Genomic DNA, 19,087 nt, shown 5'->3' on the forward strand with positions numbered 1-19,087 from the left:
CAGGCGGGAATCGAACTCATGCGGAAGTGGCTTCAGATTCTCAGTGCTGCGCTTTAACCCGCTGCGCCACCAGGGAGGGCCGAGTTCAGTTTTGGTTTTAATATGACGAAATACACATACATAAAAATTTTCGTGTTAGCCATTTCTAAGTGTGCCGCTAGGTATCACTAAGTATATCCATTTTGTGCAAGCAGTCTCCAGGATTTTCACGTTTTACAAAATTGAAACTTCTGTCCCCATTAAATAACTCCTGTGTCCCTTTCCAGCAGCCCCTGACAATCACTCTTCTCCTTTCTGCCTGTGAATTTGACTACTGTAGAAACTTCATATAAGAGGAATCATTCAGTATTTTATCTTATTTTTTATTGTAATTTTTCTTTAATAACCAATGCCAGTATTTTTTTGGGGGGGTGGGGGGGGTCTGGCTTATTTTACTTAGTGTAATGCAAAAAGATTCATCCACATTGTACCATGTGTCAGAATGTCCTGTCTTTTTATGCTGAATAATATTCCCTTGTAGGTACATGCTGCATCTTCTGTATTCATTCCAATGCTTTATTTTAGATAGAAAATACTAAAAATTTTTAATTTTCTACGATCCTTGTCAGGCAGACAAAGCTGTGACCGCCTAAGGAGGAGATGGCTTGGCCAAGGGTGCGTGGCAGGTTAACAGTGCACTGTCAACAGCAGCCCTGATGCTCCCAGGCTGGCGCTCCTTCCTGGGAGCAGGTTGTTCTCCTGGCCAGCAGTGTTATTTGAAGAAGGATGCCACCTCAAGGTGATAACGTGGCTTTGGTTCAGCACATTCAGGGAAGTGGGTTGAACTTGCCCCCCCCCTTTTTTTTAGTGGGCTCTTCTCAAAAGGATGTGTTTTATCAGAATTACGTGAACTGTCACTTGATCTTGAAGTATAACAAATCCACAATAATTATGGGTTTCTTCTCTACTTAGCAAAGAAAATTTTAGAAAATGCTCCCAGAGATAGATGCTCACTTATGCTTTTTTGCTCTCCCTTTCTCTCTGTTGTCCCAGTCCTTTTGTCAGTCTAAGTGTAGCTGTGTTTTGGCTTTTAAGTGCTTTCTGATTTTGTTAAAGGTTCAGTCTGCATTTCTTGCTGCAGTCTGCGAAGAAAATTGAAGGATATTTGCCACCGTCCAATTGTCATAATTATAGCATATGGTTGTTGAAAGCGGAAAAGGGCAATTAGCGAGAAAATTCCTTCCTTGTCTGCCAGAGAAGACAATGAAAATGGTAGATTTAGCTGCTGACACTTTGCACTTTGTCAGAGAAATCTTTGCGAGCCCTTCCCCTGATTTACTGGGAACAAGGGCGGGCATTTCTGTGCTGGGGACTGGATGTCTGTGCCTGGAGTCCTGGGGCCCTGAGCTCCCCTTCTGTGCTCACAGGCTGATCACCTTCAGGGTCCTGACTAGCCCTCAGTGCAGCTTCTCATGGAGGAGACAGCATGTCAATTAAAAAAAAAAAAAAACAATTGAAAAAAGATAGTAACCCTCCCAAGAACTGTATAGACAAGTCAGTCTTAGCTCCAGTTTATACAGGAGGAAAGAGCCTCAGCTCATTTTATTGACTTGCTCAAGGTTATGTAGGGAAGGGGCGGGATGGTTGTCTCCATAGGAGGAACATGGAGGAACGTCATCACCTTATTATCACCCTGTGTGTTTTGTTCTGTTCTTTAGGGGTGTCATTTTTTTTTTTTAAAGATTTATTTATGTATTCAGAACTGGGTACAGGCTAGAGGTGCAGGGGGGTGAGAGGATTCACCAGAGAGCTGCTGTCAAAGTACACTGCTGAGGGGAGCAGCTGGCAGGTCAGGAGAGGTCTGCCATGCCATGTGGTCACCTCCGTGGCAGGGGTTGAACTCATGTGAAAGTGGTTTTAGCTTCTCAGTGCTGTGTTTACCTGCTGTGCCACCAGGGAGGGCCCTAGGGAGGCCTTTCTAATTTCTCTTCAGTGTCTCCCCCCTGCTTGGTGTTAACAATCCATACTTATTTAGTATATTACTAGCTTTGTTATGTGATGAAGCTTATCACTTTTTTTTCTTTTATTTAAATACAGAATTTGGAGAAAACTGGTATATCAAGGAAAAATGACATTGGTAAGTAATTTTTTCAAACTTAAGAATTTGTACTGAGGTATAATTCTTGTAAATTATGTCAGTGTGGTGAATTTTTTTCAGATTTTATCTGTGGGGCAAATGTTTAGTTGCTTTTGCTTTGGCCTCACCCAGTGTTTAGACCCATTCTCCCTCATAAAGACATGGGGAGAAAGCTTTTCAGGTTAACATATTCACATACATTAAATGTTGAAGTAATAATTGGATTGAATTGCCTCAGCCACTATTTCTTGAGTTTCCAGTAAGGGCAGATTGCCAGACCAGGTAGGTACTATCCAGGCTACAGGGATGAGACATGGTCTCTGTTAGGAAAGGCCCACATTTATTGGGAACAAAGGGCAAGCTATGACTTTGTTTGTACCCCCTTTTGCCTAGAGCCAGCTCCCGGCCCCTTCTTCTCCACCCCCAGTCACCACTTGCCCTTCAGGGCATCCTCTGTCAAAATATTACTATTTCCTTAGTGTGGGCACAGCTTTTTTCTGCCTTACAGACACTGTACCACATCCACTACATTCTTATTGCTACTCACTTTTATTTATTTATTTTTTAGAGACGTAATTGACTTTATGAAATAATTTATGAGTCAGGTAGCATCCGATCTAGCAAGTGTTAAGGTACTGTTGCATTTTACCCTTAAACACATTTTTCTTTCCTCATATGTATCAGAGATGTGACTTTTTGGTATTCCATTGACAACATTCCCCCCAGCTTGTTGATTGGACAGGAAGGCCATATTTCTGGGTTAATGGGAGGGGTCTGTGAACTTGATCAGTTATCCTAGGTGGACCACCGTGACCTAGAAAGTGGGACATGGATTGGAGCAAGAAGGGACACTTTTCTTTTTGGGTTTTCCTTTCTTAGACTTGGATTCTGAGGAGTATGCCCCCCTGGATGGTAGGGCCTTGTGCTGAAGCTGGTGGGGGTGTCTGTAGCATGAAAAGTTAGGCATAGGGCATGGATTGGGTCTGTAGGCTCTGAGAGCAGCCTTGAGGAGCCATGTTGGCTCACTGCTCTTTCTTCTCCACATTAAAATGTTCTTGTGGAGGTTTTCTCTCTGCTCCCAACCCTGGTGAGTTTGGGAACTCCCGTGCTTATTTAAGGGGAATTGATAGGTCTTGCAGTAAATATTTAATGAACAAATGACCTCAGTCTGGAAAATGGGCTTGAAAGTACCCAGGAGAAGTTTACCTTGGACAAGTAAGTTCATATCTTCGTGATACTTAGCTTGATATTAATTCATCTCAGAAAGAACCCGGGGGGCTTATTGGCCAAAATTATGAGTCTCTACGAACAGCTGGCTACTGAGTAGCTGCCCCAGTGGGGTCAACCTTTAGCAACTGGTCTCAGGGCCGAGTGATGGGCTTAGAGGGCAGGCCAGCCCTTTCCCCCTTCAGCTCAGTGCTAGCTCTTCTTACCAAGTAAATCATGATATACCTATTTGCATGCATATTTATCCCTCAGACTTAAAGCTTAAGGCTACTTGTTATTCAGCTTTTAGTAGAACATCACAGAAAAATACCGGCATGATGAAATTCTCATTTCTAGGTAATTTCTCTCCAGGAAAGATTAGTGCTTAGTAGGGTGAAGGGTTGGCAAATGGTGGGTACTCAGCAACTGAAGAAATAGAAAGCCTTTCATTTCTTTCACCTTCAAAGAAGAAGCATTTCTCCTGCAGGAATCCTTTCCTGCTGTCTCTTTGGTTCTGTTGCTTTTCTGGTTCTAACGCTCTCTGCTGCTTGCTCCTGGCTTCAGAACTGCATTGGTCCTTGCTGTCTCCTGGGCTCATTTCTTTATCTTCCCTTCCTATCCTGTTATGCTCATCATTGTTAAGGCACTTAGTGTATGACCATTTCTTGCCCGTTCCTGGAGGAAAAACAGTGACCATCTGTCTTGAGTTGTGACAGGACTTGCTGACGGCAAATTGCAGTGAGTTAGAGGAGTGCAACCGAAGTGATAAGGAAGGACATAGTGGAATTCTCTCATTTAGCTCCATTGACTGGAAGTGAGCTCAAGAGTCAAATGGTTGGATGACATAAACAGGGGAGACAGTTACCATGACAAGCCCCAGGATATTGACTCAGCCAGAATATGATTTAGTTAGAAATTACTTAGGATGTATGTCAGAAAATATTTCTTGGTGCTGGTATAAAGAACAGCAGGAATTTAAACATGAGAGCTCTCTGTAGCACCAGACTCTACCAACCTGGTTCATTTTTGAAATGGGGGGTGGTACTGGGTGAGGTATAAATGATTTCCTGTCATCGACTATTACCAGGTTGTAGAAACTGGTAAGCCCCTCATCTTCAGCCTCATCTCTGCTAGCTCCCCCATCCCATGCTGTGTTCTTTAGTCCTACCTGACTGGTAGGGTCCTAAATTATGCTTGCTGTCATGAACTTCTATTGCTCTCTCTGGATGTCCCCAGTACAAGTAATCTCACCCCTTCTACTGTGAAGGCTCCATGATCCTCTCTTCTCTGGGGCCTCAGATGAGTCCTGAGCCCTTCCACAGTTTGAAAGCTGTTAATCTGCCCCAGCCTCTAAGCCTGGCATGGAAATTCACAATCAGATTTGGCTGCCCACCCTCCCTCTCTAACTTTATAACTGACTGTGCCCTTGATCCTTTTCTCAGAAATGCCTGCAAACTCTGCTCATCCTCTCAAGGATACTGCAGAGATAAGGCTGACTGGGCACTGTGATAACCCCATTTCTTTCCCTGCCAGAGATCTGCTACCTTCTGGCTTGACTGCAGAAAATTGCTGCTTTTAAAAGGAAACTCCAAAACACCTCCTCCCAGAGGTTCTCTTTGCACACGTCTCCCTCCTTTGTGTTCCGTGGTTTTCCATGCTCAGATCAGGCTTTGGGTTGTATTGGCCTCTGAGGCAGACGCAGACACTGGCACTGGCCTGTGCTCCTTCATCTTCCTGTCCCAGAGCCTTGCACTTGATAGGGGCTTAGTGATGTTTGCTGAGTGATTGAAGGTGTGATTGAAACACCCTGGGTAGCAGGAAGGTATGTTAAAAAGAGAAGAAACAAATACAACTTGCAGCACATGACTCAGGAATACCAAAGGGGAAAGAATTTGCATTTTTCTTCTTACATAGCCTCTTCTCTGCATGGAAGATCTATTGTCTTTGTCAGAACAATGGGCACTTTTGCTTACTGTGGTGAGTGCAGAATTAACCTTTTGACAGATGAGTTTGCTCTTTTCAAAATTTTATCGTGAGTTATTGCCACAAAGGACAATAGAATAAGCATCCATTTATTTACCACCTAACTTAATGCTTAATAAAGCATTACTGACAGTTTCTTCTTGGGGGGAAGGGTGGGGCTGGGAGGTTTTTTAAATTTTAGAATATTTCAAACATATCCAAAATCAGGATAATAAATATTGTGGACCCACACTTGCCACGTGTTGACTATTCAGCAATGGTCAATGTCAATATTCTTTTTCCCTCCTCAGATTATTTTGGAGCAAATCCTAGATGTTGAACAATTTTACCCAGATGCATTTCAGTGTTTATTCAAAAGAAGATAAAGATTTCTCTTCATAATATAACCGTGTTACCATTTCACATCTTCAGTTTAACACATTTCTTAATATTTATAGTCAGGATTCAGATTTCTCAAATTGCTTCAAATTTATCTTAGAGCTGATTCATTTTAATCAAGATCGAAATTGGTTCCCACTGGTTGATATGTATCCTTTAATCAGTAGGTTCCTCTTCAGTCTCTCTTTTAAAATTTCTAGCAGTTTATGTGTTGAAGAAAGTAGGTAGCTCACCTGTAGAATTTTTCATGACCTAGATTTGATTGATTGCATCTCTGTGGTGACATATAATAAGTTGCTCCATTCCCTGTATTTCTTGAAAATTGGAGGCTTGACTCTGGTTCAGTGATGTTGGCAAGATACTTCACAGTTTCCTTTCAGGAGACACACATTGTGTGTGGTCTGTTTTTGAGCTATGAACAGCCATGAGTGCTCACTACCCAAATTCATCCAGAGTTATAAACTGGTGAGGTTCTAATCTGATTATCCCTTCTTCATTTACTACTAAAATTCTTCCATAAGAGAAACTCCCTCTCCCTGCCCCAAGTTATAATGTAACACAGCTTTTTACACCATTTTCTTGACTTGGTATTTATCATTCTCATGTAATCTTTTATACTTTCACATATATACATTTACAGATACATGTATTTTTATGTAGCTATATAGTGCTTATCCATTTTTATGCTTGCTTGTTCCTGTTCTTAAAAACCATTGATTTATATAGCTATTCCTTGGCAGCATTCTGTTTATTGTATTCATCTACAATATCCATCTGGATTGATATGTGCATTGCCAGCTAATTTTTGTTGGCTGTAATCTTCCCATTTATGTATCTTATTCATGGATACGTATTTGGTTGCTTTCAGTTTGTTCCTATTATTACATGATTCTGCTGCGAGCACGCTTGAATGTGTTCTTGTCCACACATGAGGTTCTCTTCAGGATGATTAATAGGAATTCTGGGTTGTTGGGAATGTGCATCTTCGACTTTATTGAACTTTGCAAAAAATCATTTTTTTCAAGTTTATTTACTCCAATGTAAACTTAAATCTTCACAACTCGTTCTGTGTCACTTTATTTTAGTATTTTAAGTGTAGCAGGTCAGAGATTACATTTCAGTTGAAATATATGACATCTTTTTAAGCCTTATCTGTATGCTTGATTTATATAGAGTGAAGGAACTGATTTAAAATAAGATGGGTATATAGTGTGTTCCTATTTGTGTATCCTCCTACAGAAAAGGAATTAGGTCATATTTAGTAGGTTGTTCAGCATTTCCTTTTAAAAATTTTATTGAGTTTTAACCAAAGAGCATTTTGGGTTATTTTTAGTATCAAGATGACTCCTTCTGGAGCTATTTGTCGCATGAATATTTGAGTGCATGGATAAATGAATGGAACTGTGGACCTGAACATGAGCATGTGCAATATAGCAGAATAAAACTGAGGTCAGGTTTGTGTTCCTGAGTCATGGTGTTAACAGAAAAGGCACTGGTGGGCACAGGCCCCACATTCATCTGTTGGAAGCATGGCTGGAAGCAGCTGCAATTTGTGTGACATCTGCCTCTTGCTAACACCCTGTCTGGTGGCTGAGTGCCGCCACAATGGCTGTTATTTATTTATTATAAGTTCAGTATCTGGGGAGGCCTTACATGCTTCTCTGGTGTGGGGGCTTGGAAGCTCTCTCTGCTGAAAAGACTCTTCGTATTCTCTGGTCAGGTAGAAATGACATAAGTAGGCGAGGGTTTCCTCTTAGCCTTGCTGACTGCCTTGAAGTGATTCTTTGGATGACAGACAGCCAGTGTTGAAGAGCCCCCCTTTTTTTTTTTTTAGATTTTTATTTATTTATTCATACAGAACTGGGGTACAGGCCAGAGGCTCAGGGGCGGTGAGAGGCTTCACCAGAGACAGAGTGGGGAGCAGAACAGGCAGATCGACGAAGTACACTGCTGAGGGAAGCAGCGGGCGGGTCAGGAGAGGTCTGGCTCGCCATGTGGTCTCCTCTGGGGCAGGCGGGGATCGAAGTGGCTTCAGATTCTCAGTGCTGTGCTTTAACCCGCTGCGCCACCAGGGAGGGCCTGAGCCCCCTTTTTTTTTAACACTCTGGAATTTTCTGTTTTCCCGCAGGTAATACTTATACTGGCTCTGTGCTTTGTGAGCTAAAGTACAAAATATTGAATTATATTTATTTATAAGTTCATGTAAACTTGGACATAAGCAGTCCTGGTGAGTGTCACCTTAAAGGGCCGCACAGAACATTCTTGAGGTTGTATATTATTTTGCTCGGGCCACTGAAACAAAGTGCCTCGAATTGAGTGACTTAAACAACAGGAATTTTTCTCACAGTTCTGGATGTTGGAAGTCTAAGATCATGGTGTCAGCAGGGCTGATTTCCTTTGAGGTTACTCTCCTTGCTTGGCTTAGGGATGGCCTTCTCCCTGTGTCTTACATCATCTTCTGAGTGTGCCTCTGAGTTCATGTTTCCTCATTTCATAAGGACGCAAGTCTTTTGCCTAGTGCCCCTGCTAATGATCTCACTTGAATTTGGTGACCTCTGTAAAGATCCTGTCCAAATAAGGTCACATGCAGAGATGCTGGAGATAAGGACTTGAACATGAGAAATTTGGGGGACACAATTCATCCCTACCTCATTGCAGGACAATGTGTATGAATTGTTAAAAGGCTACTTGCAAACCTTGTGTCTTCGGCTACTAGGAAGGTTAGTGTTCTATGTATTTTCATGCTTTTGCATGTTTACAGTTGTTCTTTTTGACAGATGCTGGAGCAAAGTCACAGTTTGTGAACACGATTTTGGTCTAGTACAGTGAGTTTTATTTACTTATTATTTTCTAGGAAGGAAGTTTTGGAGATCAGTTTAAAAAGAGAGATTTTGTCACTAGAATTACATATAAGTTGATTTTTTTCCCCTTAAGAATTTATTGCCTAAAGGATTGCCTTGCAGCTGTTCTTAAAAAATGTTTTTATTTCAGTTGTTGGTAAAAAACAAATCCCTGAAATCTTTTTACTTTTTTTTTTTTTTTGGTTCTAGATTTAAAAGGAATTGTATTTGTCATCCAGAGTCAAAGTAATTCTTTCCATGCAAAGAGAGCAGAACAATTAAAAAAAAGCATCTTAAAACAGGCTGCAGACCTTACACAGGTATGTAGAGGTAGTTTGATACAACTGCTAACATTTATTTCTTGATACATTTGTTTTTTCCAAAGTACTTGGTCTATGGAGCATCAATTTTATTTACAACCCTTCTGAATCAGTTTGCTATTTAGTGCTGATTACTTAGTATTTAAAATGTGGTAGTTAATCCTAATGCTCAAAACATCATATTTTAAATTATTATTTATTTTTAATTTAAGAGAATTATATAATTGTGGCAGACTTGTGGTTTTGTCAAGTATGATAAAAAGAAGTAGAAGAAATAACCTTTTAAAGGTATAGCTTAAAATAGAGGCAATTAATGTTTAAAATTTTGTTAACAAGTTCTAAGGCAGTTTTCATGTTGAAATAACATTTTCATTAACCTTAGTGGGGGTGCTCTCTCTATGGGTTTCTTAATCTGCTGTTTTAATTGCATATCATTAATTGAACTTTTGATTTATAATGTAATATCCGAGAAGGATTATGAAGAGAATGATTGGCCAACACAAGCAGGTACATTTTGATAACGTCTAAAATAGGCATGAACGGAATCTAAAGCTACTCTGAATTATACTAGAGCCTTGGGCCAAGGAAGCATAGTAATCAGCTACCTTCCATTGCTGTGGCTTTCACAACAGAAGTGCCTGCCTATCTGTGGATCAATGCCATCTCTTGGTCCTCTCAGCAAGAGCTTTTTGACAAGAGATGTGTGTGTTTGATGGATTGCCTTTTTTTTTTTTTTTTTTTTTGCTACTGTTGTTGGTGGGTGTGAGACATAAGGAGTTGGAAAGATCAATGAAAAAATGAAGAACCATAGTGGTATCCCAGGCTAAGACACTGTGGAGAATAAGGTTTATTGTGCTTAATCTTTAAGAGCTTTGCATATAAAAGGCATCCAACCTTCTAGCCTCCTGCTATGACAGGTCTTTGGTTCCCCTGCACAGAGCATCATAGCTTCTCAAGGGAGAGAAAAGAATCTCATGGAATAGACAGATTGTGTTTTTGGTAATTGGAAATAGACGCAGCTTGATGAGTCTAAAAATCTCCTTTGTCTGCTAAGCCTTTCCGGAGTTCACCAGAGGGGCAGACACGGAATAGTCTGAACTGACTTGTTCCAGTCCAGTTTGCTTGGGTAACAGTGGGTGCACGTGCATAAAAACACGGACTGCTGCAGGGGGGCGGATTTGGCAGCACAAATAATGCACCCACTGGGCTGAGGCAAGCATTACGGACTCCAGAGCTCAGTCAGGCCTTGGCAATTATCGCAAGTTGTATAATCTGTGATCACGCCAGGACAGTTGTGACTAGGGCACAGGTACCCATATGTACCTGCATATGTCCTTGCTCTCAGAAATACTTTCCATTGTGTAGAAGTCCATTCATGTGAGTTTGATTTATGTCTCTTCCCCATGTAAGCCATATTGATAAATCTTTGCCATTAATGCGCATAATTATATCTGCTGCCAACTGACTCCAGTTGTTTGAGTACACCACAGGCTTCCTGTCTTAGTTGCCGAGTCCTTTTATTTTGACCATTTTTTGTGCAGATGGCTACTCAGGACTGACGCTCAGCCTGCCTTTGCTCTTCTAGAAAGAGTGGCTTTCCAGGCACCACCGAGAGGGATGCACAGGACAGTGCTCTCAATACTTGATTTAGAGTTGGGGATAAGGCATGTGGAAATTTAGGTATGAAACAATAAGAATTATTTTAAAGTATCAATTATAAACAATATTAATTACAAAATGCCCCTCCTCCTCTTCTTGCCCTTAGGAAAAATGAGCCCTGGGAGAGTGCCATTAGGGGCTGTGGCATCTGCTCCTTTGGGAGGACCTGGGGTGGTGCCTCCAGGGGCCGAACACTGGTTTTAGTTTCTGGAAAGAGATGGATGCAGGTTTGACCTAAACCGAAGTTGCTTTTGTATTTAGGAAGGAGACTGTGGGGTGGTTGTAGCTTCTCCGTGTCTCTCAGAGTCGAGGCAGGATGGCAGGCAGCTGAGAGGCCATGGTTCCGGCAGAGCAGTGCTCATTACCTTTGCCAAGACAGTTGCAGCATGACTTGTTAACAAAGGCTCTGATGTCTGGACCCCAGTTCATTTCCCACTACTTCAGGCCTTGCACTTTGTCTGCCAGCCATTTCAAGATTTTTAGGGTTCCTGGGGTTGCCATGCCTCTGCGATTTTGCACATGTCTGACCTCATCTTCTTGTCAAGCTCTGTGTGAGAGCTGCTGGGCAAATCACGTCCTCTGGTGCCACTTCTGTGTTTTGCACAACCGTCTGATATATGCTTTTCACTTTCTATCTTTAGTGATTGTTAACTCTCTCTCTTTTTTTATTTTATTTTTTAAATTTACTCCTTTTTAAAAAATAATATAATAGTTTGTTTTTACATTATTTTGTACATTTTTTTTAATCTCAATTGTAATCCCCGTGGGTTTCCCATCACCGAGTCACCCGTGTGCCATAGTCCCGTGCACTTCCCTCCCCACCCCCCTGTTTTTGATCCCATTCCCCACTCCACCCCCACAAAATGTCTCTGGTATATGGCTGTTCATTATTCTTATTATTTTCTCACCTGGTCCATTATACTCCTGCTATGAGCGAAACCATCCGGTACTTTTCTTTCTTTTTCTGGCTTATCTCACTAAGCATGATCTTTTCTAGCTCCATCCAAGTTGCTGCAAAAGACATGTGTTTCTTTTTATTGATTGCTGAGTAATATTCCATTGTATATATGTACCACATCTTTTTAATCCAGTCATCTACTTTTGGGCATTTGGGCTGCTTCCATGTTTTTCCAACTGTAAATAAAGCAGCAATAAACATGGGGGTGCAGGTATCTTTTTCAATCAGTGTTTTTGTGTCTTTTGGATAGATACCTAGGAGTGGGATTGCTGGGTCATAGGGAAGCTCCATGTTAAGCAGTTTGAGGAACCTTCAAACAGTTTTCCATAGTGGTTATACTAGTTTGCATTCCCACCAGCAGTGCAGGAGAGTTCCTTTTTCTCCACATCCTTGCCAACATTTGTTGTTGGTAGTTGTTTGAAGATGTGCCATTCTCACTGGGGTGAGGTGGTATCTCATTGTTTTAATTTGCATCTCCCTTATTACGAGTGATGTTGAACATTTTTTCATATGCTTGTTGGCCATCTGCATTTCCTCTTTGGAGAAGTGTCTTTTTAGCTCTTGGAGAAGTGTCTTTTTAGCTCTTCTGCCCATTTTTTGATGGGGTTATTTACTTTATTTTTGTTGAGTTTTGTCAGTTCTCCATATATTTTTGTGATCAGTCCTTTATCACTACTTTTGTGTGAGAAAATGTTTTCCCAATTAATAGGCTGTCTGTTTTTTGTAATGTCTCTTTTGCTGTACAGAAGCTCTTTAACTTGATGTAGTCCCATCTATTTATCCTTGCCTTCACTATTGTGGCATTGGGTGCTCTATCTTTAAAGATGTCATTGAAGTGTATGTCGTGTAGTGTTTGACCCATCTTTGCTTCCAGGTATTTTATGGTTTCCGTTCTTATGTCTAGGTCTTTAATCTACCTCATTCCACTGGAGTGAGGCAGTGATCTAGTTTCATTTTTTTTTTTGCATGTAGCTTCTCAGTTTTCCCAGCAGCATTTGCTGAACAAATTTTCTTTGTTCCATTGTATCTTCTTTGTTCCTTTGTCAAAAATTAGGTGTCCATAAACTTGTGGGTTTATATCTGGGTTTTCTATTAGAATCCACTGGTCTGTATGTCTATTCTTATTCCAGTACCATGCAGTTTTGACTATTATGGCTTTGTATTATAGCTTGAAGTTTGGGATTGTAATGCCTCCATTTTGATTTTTCTTAGACATGAGGGTTTTGGCTATTTGAGGTCTTTTGTTTTTCCATATTAATCTAATCAACATTTTTTCTATTTCTTTGATGTTATCTCTCTCATAAAGATACAAAGAGTGTATCTTACAGGCTTTTGATTCCTCAGAATGGAGTTCAGTTCTTTGCTTATACCACTGAGTTCTAAGTGGATTGAGTGCCCCCAATGGAATCTCTCACTCTTGTTTTCTACTATACTAGACATTGATTTTTTACTTCTGTTATAATACAGCCACCTTTGCCCACCCCCTCTACCATACACACCATATTAAATTACAAGGCAGACACTTAGCTTCTCTTATTTCCTCAATGGCACCCTTCATGGGTGGATAGTCAACATTTGGTAGCTGAATGGAATCCAGAAGCAACTCAACATATTAAAATAAACTTTTTTTAAATTTTATAATAGTTTATTTTTACATATTTTTATGCATTTTTCCATCTCAGTTGCAATCCCCTTGGGTTTCCCATCACCAAATCATCCAAACTAAACTTTTAAAGTAAATTATTTTACCTATTTTTAAAATTTCTGTAAGTCTAAAATTAGTAATATCTCATATTAAGAAAATAGCTATTTATAGACATTAAAAACCAGAGGGTTTTTTTTTCATTTTAATGAGTAATTATGTTTCAAAATACAGTACATTTCACAGATAATTTTTATATATAAAGTCTGGGTTAAGTCAATGACTTTTAAATAGAGTCTATTTATTATTTTTATAATTTCTTAAATTGTTGTTGAAGTGCCATTGTTTTACATCCTTGTTAGTGCTTGACAGTGTGGGAAGTCCCCTCAGGTGTGGTCACCTGTAGCCAACGTCCCACCAAAAGCACCACTTGTCTTCTGCCATAGTCAAAGGTTGGTTTAAAAGTTGGTCTGACTCTTTGTTTTGAAATCAAAGAGTTTACATTTATTAAAACAGTTGAGGATGAGTTGGTGCTAGGAAAATATGATCTCATGACTAAATGAATCTTTGAGAGGCAGTATGAAAAAGAACCAGAAATTTTGTAACCACTTTAACACAGACAAGGTAACAGCGATTTAAGGAAGATGGAGATTTACCTTCCCTCACCAGCAGTCGAGTTGGGGATGGGCTAGAGGTAGGCCTCTCTGCTCCAGATAACTCTGTCTTGTTGCTGGGCCGTAGGCTGCAGAGGCTTGTCCTTACTTGTATGGGTGAAGCTGGCTTACCATCATCACAACTGTCTCTGTGTGGAGCAGCTTCCTCTTAAAGATGTGACCTTGAAGTTGAAGGAATAATTTCCCCTTTGATACCAGTGTCCAGAAAATAATCCCATGGGCATACCTAGGCTGGAAAGATAATATAATGATTAGTTTAGTGACCCTGAGTCCAGCCAATATTCAGGGCATTCTAAATCTCTAAAAGGAAGAAGGTAGGGAAGGAGACTGGGAGACAAATTGACATCTCTGCTAAAGTCAGGAATTTGCTTACATAGGACTCAACTGATCTATAAAAGAATTTATATACATTCATTTATTCATTCAATATTTGCAAAGCTACTACAGGCAGAATATACTGGACATACAAGGATCATCAAGGCTTAGTTCTTGTTATCTTTGTCTCTGAATTCATATTCAACCCACAGTCCAGAATAAGAGACAGATTCATAAATGGACACCTTGAGAGCAAGGTGTGAGTGCACATATAGAAAGATCCCACTATTTTGGCTATTTACAGCTGTCAAGTTTATAAAGCCAAAGACTGTAGTGGTTACTAGGGGCTGGGGGAAGGGAAATGAGGAGTTACCAACAGTCATAAAACTTCAGTTAAGTAAGATCAGTAAATTCGGTAGAGGTTTGCATTATGATATTGTGTCTATGGTCAACATACTCTGGTTTACACTTAGAACTTAAGAGGATAAAGCTGATATTAAAGTTCTTACCATATTTAGGGGGTTGGGGGTTGGAAGGGCTATCTTGGTAGACAGCAGGGTAAAGGCAGCCAGGTGAGACGCCAGGTGTGTGTGGACACTGTATGTGGTTCTGAGGTGGGTCTAGTGGGTAGGCCAGCCTATGAAGTTACGTAGGACCACAGAGGAACTGTATGTCATTTTGAGCACCCAGACTTTTTTCAGGGGGCACTTCTGACATTTTGGGAGACATTTCTTTTATATAAAACACATTTAGCATCTCTGACCCCTGGCTGGTATATGTAGGAGCCTCTGCTATTGAAAGCATCCCCCACTGAGAATTACTCCTATGTAGAGATTCCTGGAGTATTGACCTAGTTGGAGTTGTGTTTCAAAGTCATCATTTAGGTGGCTGTGAAGGGACAGCTTTGAGAGAGGTATGATTGGAACAGGGAACATGATCCTTAGGCTGTTGGGCTGGCCTCGCAGAGTGGTATGGACTAAATCAGATGGCGATGCAGGGTCCGGGCAGAGGAGGCTGGGAGACGTCAGGAAGGACTCCAGCTAGGACTGAGGTGGGGTGTAGCGGGGCACAATATCTGAGACTGAGGTTAGTTTAGGAGGTGCAGATGACTTTAGGGTTTCCGTAGGTCAAATCTCAGGGGAGGTGTCATTGGCCAGGCTTGGTATTTGTCTTAAACTCAGCAGAAAGGTTTGCATAATAATGGTAGATTTGGGAGTGAACAACATACCACATAGGTGGTAGCTGAAAGCTTGAAGGTACTGCTTCTGGAGCAAGGGGATCCTGAAGAAACCATTGTTTGGGGCTGGTCAGAGCAGGAACAACACTTGCTAGAGATTATGTAGAGACACAGAGAATGTGTGTCGTGTGATGTCTGGAAACCTGAGGAAGAACATTTCAAATAGCAGTCATACTGTCCTATTCCCCAGAGAGGACTCATAACTCACGTCTCAAGCTGTTCATTTGATGAAGCATCTGTGTGGACTCATCCCTGTGCTCACCCAGCAGGCGTCTCCCTGGGGGCTGTTTTGTTGCTGCTGCCTCTACCACTCTTGTAATTCTTTTTATTTTTAATTGTGATAAGACATAGCGGTATTTGCCATTTTAGCCATTTTTAAGTGTACAATTCAATGCCTTAAGTTATGTTCATGCCTTAAGTTACGTTCATGCTGTATAATCATTTTCTAGAACATTCTCTTCTCAACTGAAATGCTCTACCCATTAAATAACTCCCCATCCCCGGCAACCACTATTCTACTTTATGCTTTTGCATGTGATGGCTCTATGCACGTCATAAAAGTTGAGTCACATAGTATCTGTCTTTTTGTGATTGCCTAATTTTTCTTAGCGAATGTACTAGTCTTGAGGTTCATTGATGTTGAAGCATGTGAAGGATTTATTTCCTTTTAAAGGATGAGTGCACTTATTTTAATTTTGTCCAACACCCTCCTACATTTTTGCTGGTAACTTTGGTCTACCTTGCTTGATGTTTTTAGCCAAAAGTCCTAGTTTCTGGGGTGTTCCTTTGGCATTCTACATAGGCACCCCTAAAGTACCCCTTAGGACTCTGTCCTGCTCTCAGAATCTGCAGGAAGAAAAGACTCCTCCACCCTCCTGTTTGTATCCCCCATGGCACCTCGTATAACACCAAATAAAACATGAGATTGCAATTTCATTGATTCATTTTTCTCAACCTTTAGAAATTAGAAAACAGTTACATTTTCTTAAAGTAGTTGTCTTTTCCAGCACATTATTCTGTGCTTCTATTCAGTTTCAGTATGCTTATAATTAAATTTTATTGTCCTTTTCATTTACAACTGGACAGCCTGTCTAGTAGGTGATGCAGATAGCCACTAGGTGGCAATATTGGTTTTACATTTACAGACAGGTAATTAAGCAATGTCATTAAGCAAACCCCTCTCCCCTTCCCTCACTTTCTGTGATAATACATGGAATCTAAACTAAAGCAACAAGCAGACCTCCCTTTAATGACAAGATAACCTATTTTTCTTATTATGAAGTTCTTTTCTCAGATGGAAGCCAGCTCTGGATACTTAAGTAATTATGAAAAAACTTTACCAGTTGGGTTTAATTTGCTCATGAAATCAGAGATTACTATTATGGTTTAGATAATATCATACACAGATTGACATGTCTTTTGGTAGCCGAAACAGCTTGAAAGATTTTTACAATTTGCAACTATCTCTTAAACTAGTTTATTTTTTCCCCTTTTTAGATATTTTCATGCTATATGTGATGAAAGCTCAAGTCTATTGCAGAAATGGTGTTTCAAAGACCCAGAGATTGTTCATAGCTAGCGTAGCATTTATAGACAAAGCTGGGGGTATTGATGAGGTAACCTGGTCTATAACTATGTGAAAATAGAGAAATTTGATTAGCTTTAGAGAATTTAGCATAGGGGTGGGAATGCACAAGACACAGGTTGCAACAACACTTTTAAAGTGGCATGGAGGTGCTTCCTTAGTTCAGTAGGTAACGTGTCAGCCTCAGAAAATAGGTATGAGGGTAAGATGTAATATCGGGTTGAACAGGGAATGCAGGGGAGACAGGTCAGGCCATAGGCACTGCCATTGCCGTGACTCCTGGTAGCCAATATGAACTTGCCATGAGAAGAATATGATAAAGCAGAGCAGCCCAGTTATGGGAAAGTGCTGCAATAATGGGCTTTCTGCTGTCGCCCAAAAGCAGATGATGCAGTAGAAGCAGAAAAAGGCAAAAGAGAAGGAAGAACCCAAGTAGCTCTGTGGCTTCCTATCCGACTGGCACCACACCGTGCCCAGAGTCAGCAGCAGGTCGTCGCTTTTGTGTTTCCTTCCTCTTACTTAGCTTCTCCCCCTGCCCTCCGGCCCCCCAAAGCAAACTCCTGGAGATAAGGGGGTTCCCCTTCCCAGTGGGTTTTTTTAAATTCCTGTGGGACTCATCTGAAAGTACTTACGAGTGCTTTCAGAAGGTATTTTTCTGTATAAAGGTAGATATGGTTCCCTAGTAAAAGTCATTGGAATTTGTTTTAAGAAATTGACAGCTGCTTGATAAAGACTGGACTGTTCAGTCCTCAGCCTTGGAAGCTGAGTAAGGGAGATGGAAGCAGGAATTGGCAGGGTGTCCCCAGCTCTGTGGCTGTTGGTTCCGGAGGAAGGCTTGGGCCTTGGGTTGGTGTGTGTCTTATGTACCTGTAAAGGAACAGGTTGCCTGGAACCCGCATCTCACGTAGGACCTAATTGTGAAGTCTCTAGGTTGAAATTTGGGACTTCACCATAGATTTCTGGACCAGGAGCATTCATGAAGTTGCTTGCTGAGGGAGGAATCAGAAATAAGTTTTATCATTTGAATATTTATCTGATAGCTCAAAATATCTATTCCTCCCACACGACCAGATGTCTAGAACTGCTGTTTATTTATTCATTACTCCTGTCAGGTTGCACTTGACTACAAAATCTGCCAAAAATTAAGGTGCAAAAATTTAATGGTTTCCCTGATTATGCATCTGCTTCTAACTGTTCTCTTTGCTTCTATAAGTCATTACCTATGCCTGTTTTGCCTTAAGGTGCCAAAATTTCATCTTATTAAAAACACAAACATTTTTCTTCCTTATAATGTGAATATAAAAACAGGAGCCTGAACTAACTTTCTGTGTGGAATTTAGTATGATGTGGGAGTTATTAGCATTGAGAAACTTGTTTCCTTATTTTTAAAGGTAATTTGGGTCATTGTAAGTTGTCATTCCCATTTCCTGTTTTGAAGTTTATAATGCAGTTTATAATAGAGTTGAAGTTTATGGTTATATATTTCTTCCAATCAGTTAGTCAACAAACTACCATTCTAGGTTGCTATGGAGTAAGGAGTTAGAAAAAAATCAGCAAAGATATTTTAGTTCTTTGAATTATGAGGCAAATGGCCATTATTTCATAATATAAATGCCTATATCATTAAGCAGAAATTAGAAGTCCAGAATAAGTATTAAAATATTTTTCAACAAGTAATAATTGAACATACATAGTTATAGTCACTTTTTGAACATAAATAACATCTATGGACAAACATGGGACCCTTGAGAAAGGGTTGGTACACATTTGAAGCTGCTTAAAAAATAGAGGATAAGTCAAAATAGTGCCCATCCTACCTGTGAAGCCTGAGGGACTAACAAAGGAAGATTTTGTCAAATGAAGTGAGAAGACAGGAAAAATTATCTGGAGGGATATTGGTTTAGCACATGTTTCTGGGAAATGAAGGCATGTGTTATCAAGATTTACTTTTCGAATGCCAGGAGGATCTATAATTTTTAGAGACTCAGTTTGGGGGATAATTAAAGCATGTGTTAGCTGTAGACTAGCCATCTTTTTAGTTTGGAGTAGATGGAAAGTAAGATTGGTGAGGTAGGGGTTGTATTTGACAAATATGGGGTTCACAGATGTAAATCAGTAGATATGAGTACAGCTTTTGAAGAAGTGCTATTTTTTTCCCCAGAGTTTTTTTTTTT

At 40.4% G+C, this 19,087-nt stretch overlaps 1 protein-coding gene across 1 annotated transcript in view; it reads left to right on the forward strand.

The window, feature by feature from the left end:
• Positions 1–19,087, forward strand: part of B3GLCT (beta 3-glucosyltransferase) — a 103,782-nt gene that overhangs the window by 20,067 nt on the left and 64,628 nt on the right. Inside the window, exons 3-4 of the mRNA XM_012723141.1 lie at positions 2,077–2,116; positions 8,734–8,843. Of these exons, the coding sequence (XP_012578595.1) occupies positions 2,077–2,116; positions 8,734–8,843 (150 nt within the window). The remainder of the gene's footprint in view (positions 1–2,076; positions 2,117–8,733; positions 8,844–19,087) is intronic.

Source organism: Condylura cristata, unplaced genomic scaffold (assembly GCF_000260355.1).
Source record: "Condylura cristata isolate star-nosed mole 26May11 unplaced genomic scaffold, ConCri1.0 scaffold00010, whole genome shotgun sequence".
In the NCBI taxonomy this organism is placed as follows: Eukaryota; Metazoa; Chordata; class Mammalia; order Eulipotyphla; family Talpidae; genus Condylura; species Condylura cristata.